The sequence below is a fragment of the Zingiber officinale genome, chromosome 8B (genome assembly GCF_018446385.1).
Source record: "Zingiber officinale cultivar Zhangliang chromosome 8B, Zo_v1.1, whole genome shotgun sequence".
NCBI lineage: Eukaryota > Viridiplantae > Streptophyta > Magnoliopsida > Zingiberales > Zingiberaceae > Zingiber > Zingiber officinale.
The window spans coordinates 66,251,229-66,259,260 of NC_056001.1; the positions used below are offsets into that span (position 1 = coordinate 66,251,229).

The 8,032-nt window shown below is 38.8% G+C and overlaps 2 protein-coding genes and 1 pseudogene across 3 annotated transcripts; all 3 read right to left on the minus strand.

Annotated features, from left to right (window-relative positions):
• Nucleotides 1–912: 912 nt before the first annotated feature.
• LOC122015112 (jasmonate-induced oxygenase 2-like) lies at nt 913–1,681 on the minus strand. The gene is made up of 2 exons (XM_042571802.1): nt 1,355–1,681; nt 913–1,274 (listed from the first exon to the last, which is right to left on the minus strand). The coding sequence occupies exons 1-2, from the start codon at nt 1,643–1,645 to the stop codon at nt 1,026–1,028; spliced, it is 540 nt and encodes a 179-aa protein (XP_042427736.1). The 5' UTR covers nt 1,646–1,681; the 3' UTR covers nt 913–1,025.
• Nucleotides 1,682–1,792: 111 nt separating this feature from the next.
• Nucleotides 1,793–2,341, minus strand: LOC122015111 (annotated as a pseudogene).
• Nucleotides 2,342–3,089: 748 nt separating this feature from the next.
• Nucleotides 3,090–7,114, minus strand: LOC122015110 (metal tolerance protein 1-like). Of its 2 annotated transcripts, none has more exons than XM_042571800.1 (2): nt 6,823–7,114; nt 3,090–4,523 (listed from the first exon to the last, which is right to left on the minus strand). In XM_042571800.1, exon 2 carries the CDS (start codon nt 4,521–4,523, stop codon nt 3,291–3,293), a length of 1,233 nt encoding a protein of 410 aa, XP_042427734.1. In that variant the 5' UTR covers nt 6,823–7,114; the 3' UTR covers nt 3,090–3,290. The 2 variants fall into 2 exon arrangements, with proteins under 2 accessions (XP_042427734.1, XP_042427733.1); XM_042571799.1 differs by having other exon boundaries at nt 3,090–4,531.
• Nucleotides 7,115–8,032: the final 918 nt, after the last annotated feature.

Consider the following 8,032-nt stretch of genomic DNA (forward strand, 5'->3'; position numbering starts at 1 on the left):
CTTGACCTACTTGACTGTTCTTCACATCAAATTGGTCATCCCTTAATCAGATGGGATTATATCAACAATCTCCTCAATCGGACGATTATATCTACAATCTTCATGTATTGTCAAACATCGAAATCTAAACATCAAGACTCAAGCTTGTGTTAATTCAAACTTAATCAACCTGAACAATCTAACTCAGGGAATATTGCACCAATAGAGTGGATGTAAAGGATTTTAGTTAAATATGAACTATGCGTATGATTTGATATTTTATATGATAAATGTTGTTTTAATTTGTGAATGTTGAATGTTGTTGGTTTGTTGATAATTGAGTGGAGTGGATGTATGGTTTGTTTGTTGATATTCTCTGTAAACGTTGAATATAATGGATATTTAAATTTGATTTGTTAAATGTACTGTGTTGAATGAATTTGAATGTAAATGTGAATTATGTATTGTATTGAATGTAAACCTCATGAAATTTTTCAAAAGGAAGAGATTTTGTTCCATTTTTAACATAAATTAGCGATCAAAATTAAATTTTCGTTACTAATTAACAAATGAAATTTAATTTTTATCACTAAATTACAATAATTTAATGAAAAATTAATAAATGTGACTAAATTCATTCATAACTTAGCGACAGAAAAAATAATTTTCATTGCTAAACTTTAACGACAGAAACTTATTTTCGTTGCTAAAATTTAGTGATAAAATTTAATATCAATTGCTAATTAGTGATGTAAATTAAATTTCATCACTAAATGAGGTAGTGACCGATATAATGAAATTGGAAACTTAATAGTTAGTCTGGTAATTTTTATAGTGAAAATCATAGTGATATTGTTCTTGAAAAGCAACATCATCCCAGAAATATGATGGCGCAATAAGGCATCCAGGTTGAAAATAAGGTAGATCTTTTAAAATTATATTATTTGGAAAATTAGAAAATAAGGTAGGTCTTTTAAAATTTTCACTGCCCTAGGTCAATTGCTGAATTAATATGAACTTAGTCTGTTGCTGTAATTAATATGAACTTAGTCTTGATAGAGTTCACTTAGTTGGGACTTGCCCTGTGGCCCCTTCTGCCGAATGTACAGCCGGTACTCATCGAAGGTCATCGGCCGATAGAGCGCCGCCCCGCCACTGGCCTCCACGACCTCCGGCAGCGGCTCGACGGCCACGTCGCTCCTGGGGTTGTAGAAGTAGGCTGCCGACATGCGCTCTTTCTCGGCGTTCACCGCCACCCTGTGCTCCACACTCTTGTATCGCGCATTGCTCAATATCTGCATCGTAATTAAAGTCGATCCATCATTAATCGTAGTGCAATTTAGTTATAATTTCATCGCTGATTTTGATTAATTACTTGGATCTGGTCGGCGACGTTGACGACGAAGGCGTCGGGGAGCGGGCGGACGGTGACCCAGGTGCCGTCTCCGGGGCGGCGGACTTGAAGTCCCTTGGCATGGTGGTCGGGGAAGAGCACCGTGAGGCCGCCGGGATCGGAGTGCAGCGACAAGCCGAGGGCCAGCTCCGGCTGCGGGCACTTGGGGTAGAAGTTGATGCGCATGCATGCTCCCTCTTCATCCTCCTCTCCGCCGAACGCCGCTGCAAGGCAGCCCTCTTGCAGTCCAAGCCCAGCCGACAGCGCCCTCATCAGCCTCCGGCACAGCAGGCGCACCTCCGCTCCGTACTCCTCCGTCACCTCGCTGTTTCAGCCCATGAACGAACCATAAAATAAATAAAAAATATAAATTATAAAAGGTAATTTTTTAAGGGTGAAATGATACTTCCTTAATCACTTTCAAGGGGAAAATTTTAAAATTTTCAGAAATTCAAGGGGCAAAGTGAATTTTCTTAACCATAACTCCAGTGTGAGTTGCGGCCACTTGCGGTGGTCCTTGAGCCGGCGAGGGAGGAGGTGGAGGAAGTAATAGTCGCTCCAATCGAGCACCGCCTCTCGGTCAACACCGAGCCGGCTGCCGTAGCCCTCGTAGGTGGCCGGGGAGTTAGCGTAGCGCTGCTTAACCTCGACCGGAAGGCAGAAGAAGCCTCTCCACGCGGCCGCGAACCGCCGCACCAGCTCCGGCGCCACCCCGTGGTTCACCGCCTGGAAGAAGCCCCACCCCCTGCACGCCGCCGAGACGGCCTCCGCTACGGCAGCGTCGACGCGCTCCTCGGTCAGCGCGGCAAGGTCCACGACTGGAATGGCGTCCGCTGCGTCATCGCCGGCGCTGGCGATGCAGTTGGAGCGCTCTTCCGGTGGCTTGACGTAGCGGTCAGGGATGGTTTGCAAGTGAGCCAAGGACTCAACCGGGACGACCGGTTCGGGTCATTCTGCGAGACAATCCATGTATTTTCCGCTGAGAGATTTAATTATGAATACGTATTTTCGGAAAATTAGAATAAAAAACGAAGCAAGAAATGGATTGGAAACACAACGACGATCTGTTGCGTTATTTATATGGATTTTTTCTGAAATCGATTTGATTTTTTCGATTTTTTTTACATTAAATTAATTCGGGAGAAGGTGATAATGGTGATGGGAGGAGCCCAAATCTTCTCATAAAAAAACATAATAAAAAAACATAATGAATTAGAAGGTGGACCATTTACCATTACGATCAGATTGTGATCGTGATTAATTATAATATTTTGTATCGTTCTCTCAAATTATAATTAAAATCGGGAATTATAATTAATCTATCTAAACGTGGCCATGATTTAACTAGACAAAACGTGAGATAAACGTGACAATATTTTTGATTCCGACTGTCATTCAACCTACCACAGATCACACGTGTTGCATGCTTTTATTTGATGATTTTAAAATCTAAAAGAATCTTTGAATTTATTTTTTGAAAATGATCTGTAATTGTCTTTTTTCAATTATATGATTGATCCATCATGATTTGATCAAGGCATTAAATCATTAACTACATTGCTTAATTAGTTTGTCGACCAATGGTTCACGAGATTAAGTGATGGTGGACCAAATGATCAATTAACTAATTAGTTAATTGTAATTACAATAGTAAAATCATTTTTATTTTCTATAATTGAGATAGAGATAGAGATAGGATACCAAGGAAACATTCACAACACCAAATGAGACTTAGGCTCAGGCTTACCATAACCTACATAATCCAAGAGTATCAGATACAAGAATCACAAGGCACCTCTTTCCTAACACTACAATGTTGCACACAACCATCTTTCTTAAGTAATGGGACGTCAAATGAAAAGCACAATCGACAAGCTGATAAGCGAGATGGAATAGTTGAATGGAATCTGAGAAAGAACTATTCATTGGAGGTACCTACTGTCTGTCTCTCTATCTGGATGGTCACATGGCTGATGTTATACTCCCTCCTGATGTATCCTATAACCTGATCGAGCACAGCATCAGCATTAGAGTCTCGAGTGATGGTAACATGGCATGCCAGGAGAATCTTGCCGACGGTGATGGCCCATATGTGGAGTTCATGGATGGCTATAACACCATTCAACTCGCAGAGCCCTTTCTCCAATTTGGTTGCATCTATCTCTCGTGGAGTGCTCTCCATGAGAACCTCCAGTATGTTCCTCAGCATCTTGATTGTGGTCAACAGCACGACGACAGAAAAGATCAGAGTGCATATCAGATCAATGATCTTCCACTCGGGTTTGTACCAAATGATGCCGCCTCCGATCATGACTCCAATGCTCTGAATGGAATCTCCAAGAACATGTAGATAAGCGCTGTGGACATTGATGTTGCGTTGCTTCTTCCTTGTGCTAGATTTCTCCTCAGAAGAATGTTCATAATGCTTCAATAGCGGAACCTGCTCGTCCTTCAGCTTCCCCTTGCTGGTGTGGTGATGGTGGGAGGTGACAGTAATGCCATGGCCATGATCATGCTTAGCATGATGGTCACCGTGCTGAGAGTGATCGTGATCAGCCTCCTCATGTCCGTGATGATGTTCGCCGTGGGCATGGCTGTGGCCACCATGTCCATGCTCATGGCCGAGCATCACAGCCATCAAAATGTTGACCAGCAAGCCAAATGCTGCAACAGCAAACATCAATTTGCCTTGGACCTCACCGTTGTCGTATATAATTCTAGAAATAGCTTCAAAAACCAGTATGCCAGCAAGAAGCCATATCATCTGAATGGAGACCAGAGCCCCGAGGATCTCTAAGCGAAAAAACCCGTATGACTGTTGTGGTGTTGCCTCCCAGCCAGATGCCCATATAGAGAATAATGAGATAGCAAAAGCAGCAACATCTGAGAGAAGATGAGCGGCGTCAGTTAAGATAGCAAGACTGTTTGCTGCAATTCCTCCAACCACCTCTACACTCATAAATACAATGCAAAGGATGATGGCGATTATAAGCTTCCTGATAGCTGCAGTTCTTTCATTGGCATCTTTTGAGCTGTTTAAATCACAAGAAACACCTTCACAAATCTTGTTTCCACCAAAGCCAGAAACCCCAGGAGGTACATCCATGTCTACTTCAATAATATGAGGCCCATGAGAATGCTGTTCCTCCATCTGCAATGCTGAAACAAAATTGTCATTTATTCTCTCGCTGTTCTATTAGCATATTAGTTTTCACACATGAACTTTCTACAAGGACTTCATAAAAAACTTACAATTATTGAGTATGGCACATAGCATGAGTTTAGATCAGAAGGGGCAGCCAATGAAACACACAGTAATAGCAGTAAGATGACGTGAAAACAAACTATTCAAGCAAAAGTTTACTCCAATCTTTAATAACAAATAGAGAAAATGTAAATTTTCAGAACACATCATGTCAGAGTAAATTGGATATTTGGTGCTGAAACATCAGAAGTCAAAATAAGTAAAACATACTGGAGCAACAGAAAAAGTTGCACTATACAGAGTAAATCTAGTGGCATATAAGTGAAACAGAATTAACATTAATATAGAATTAGAGATCCTTGATATCCTATATCTAAAAAAAATTATGATTTCTTGATACATATTCAAAAATTGGCATTGCAATGCATATACCTCCACATATGAGCATATATTGCTCAAAATACAGACTCTATGAACCAAACGTTCAGAAGGATTGTGTTTTCAAGTTGATTTAAAGTAATTTTAGAATTTCAACTATGATTATAACTTTAATACCATAAAGAGGTCCAAGAATATAATATCAAGTAAAATCACTTAAATAGTCATAGAGAATGAAAAGAACAGGAGAAACAACAAAACACTAAGATTATCAACTTCAAAAGAATCCAAATCTTATCAGAGTCTTCAAGACCAACACTATAGTGATCTCCAATAATAAACAGGTGCATGGGGTACGGATATATTAAATGGTATGAGTCAAAGCTACCCATCAAATTACTTGGCACCTTCAAATCTTTGAGGAAAAAAAAAATCTTAATTGTGAACATCAGGAAAGGGAACTAATATATTAGTTATTCCTGTATCTTTTGCCCAATACTTTGATAGCCTGGAGAAAAGTTTCTCAGCTGAAACTCTTTTTCTTTTAGAATGATATGTAACAGTTTATTGAGTTTCCAAGAGGATAAATATGGCACACATCAAGAAACAAGAGAAGAGAAGAAATCATGTGGCTATCAAGATCCCCATGAGAATACTCATCCATAGATTTCGTACAGCAGGATTGCTGAAATCTAACTAGCACCCAGGGTAAACAACAAGGAGAATTTACTACCAATAAATTATAATGAATTCTTGGGAAATTGAGTTTTTGGTGACATAGCAAAAGCCAATTAGGGATGGATTGTAAGATAACTACGTTCAATAGAGACTATTGATTCTTTACAAAAGATTGGTGATAACGATAGCAAAATAAGAAAAGACTTTGATGACCCCAAAAAAAAACGTACATGCAAGATATTTTAGCTTCTTATAGGATCAACAAAGGTTGGATTAAAGGTCAGTTCTCCAAAGTTGTCTCATATGATTGGAACCTTGGCGAAGATCTTGACTATTTACAGGATCAAGGAATCAAAGGAACAAGTATTGTATAACTGGTATTAAGGTAGGATCTTCATTGTTTTCCTACATCTACTCACACATATTAGCAATTGAAATCTTATAATTTCTATTTCTTATTGAAAAACAACAGTATGCACTCAACTTTGGACAAACAAACAAACTTTATACATAAAATCTACCTGATGATTAACTTTCAAAGAATGAACAACTATTTTCTTGTGTATCAAACTTATAATTTCTTACACTAATCTTACTAACACAGCAGAGAACAAGGAACAAAAAGACAGATTTGAGGGTTCCCACTTCCAACTGCTTCAGTTTACATATCTAAAACATAAATTGGGTCTCGCCGCAATGATATCTCAACCAAACCAAAAATCCTTTTACTTTGGAAACGATCATATCGAGATAAATTTAGTAGACAAACTGGAGCACTCAGAACAACGACACTGTTTTAAGTTATGAATCACCTTATAAATGAACCCGAAAAATCTTTAGGGCGAATGAGAGAACTCCTATTGCCCAAAATACAGCATTCTTATATTTGTAACAAAGAAAAATGACTTACTCTGATCATACCAAGAAACGAAATCATTACGACGGAGAACAATTTTTCGACCTTCCAAGCCGGCAAACAAAGAAAAATCGCAATTCGATGAACGAAATACGCAAAAGGCATAGATTGACCAACAAAAAAACCAAACAGACATGCTTTCCCCCTTCCGATAATGACCACAATCAAAGGCATAGAACCAAGAAAACAAACAATCATTTCTAAAACATCGGCCATTCATGAATCGAATACAAATTCGAACCACACAAACAACAAGACGAATCCATCGCACACCTTCGAGCGACCAGACGAGAAAAAGCAATCCGGCAGCAGCGGCGCTTCTCCCTTCGGAAACGGATTGAGATTTGGAGGCTGAGGGCGAGGAATAGATCGGATTTATGCGCCGCTCGCAGAAAACTGGGATTTTCGAATGGGCTCGTTCAACATGAAAGCACCGTGCCTCACCAAAACTCTTACCACCTCAAAATACGTGGAGCTCAAAGCGAAAACCAAACCACTTACATTCGAGGTGCGAATGTGGGCGCGTGCGTGCTGCCCCTAGCATAGGAGTTATTCCAGCAGTTCCAGCCCGGTTTGCAATAACTGGGGTAGTCTCATGCGAACCGTTATATAAAATGATTGTGATATATTCTTTTATTCGTTGAAATATGATAAGTAGGGTTTACTGTAGCAGCTGCTGATTATATTTATCTCGGACGTTCCGTTCAATGTAATAAATGACTACAGTAAAAGGGACGACTAGGATCACGATGGTATAAAATAATGACGGTGATGATGATGGATAAATTATAAAAAAAAGCATATAACAGTTTTTCCAAAACTAGCGTAGCTTGTAGCGGTAGGCACTTACGTGTCGAAGTCTCGTATCGGAGGAACGGGCCGAGGCGTGACGAGCCGGTATAGGGCGAAAATAATGTAATTGTCGTTTTGTTCACGGGTCAACAGCTCATTGTCAGTTCGTGTCGGGTAGGACACTCCGACGCTACAAAAGAACGTGCGCTCCGTTTTATGACTGGTTCTCTGTTTATATCGGGATCGACATATCACTCAAGAATGCGTGGAAATGATTGAAATAGTTTTTTTTTTTCAATATTGCTATTTTGATCATTATCAAAGGTTTATTGTCTGTGTTTTTTCTATTAATTTGAACAATTTAAAGTTACTACGAAAATTATTTATTTCTTAATTTGGTAGTTATGATTTTACATTTGAAATTCTTAAAATTATGAAAAAAATGTTATAAATGGAATAACCACTTTGCAGATTTGAATTAAAAGTTTTCTAATCATACCACAAGTCAACATTCACATGATGCACCTTCCTTACTAGTTATAATAATCTTAAATAAAAATTGGTAAAACATAATCAAATTTTAAAAAACAATATGGTGAATCTTTTTATTTATACAATAATCTTATAAGTAGAGTTGAAGTTATATCATCTATATTTAAATAAAATTTATTTTATTTTATTATTATTAAAT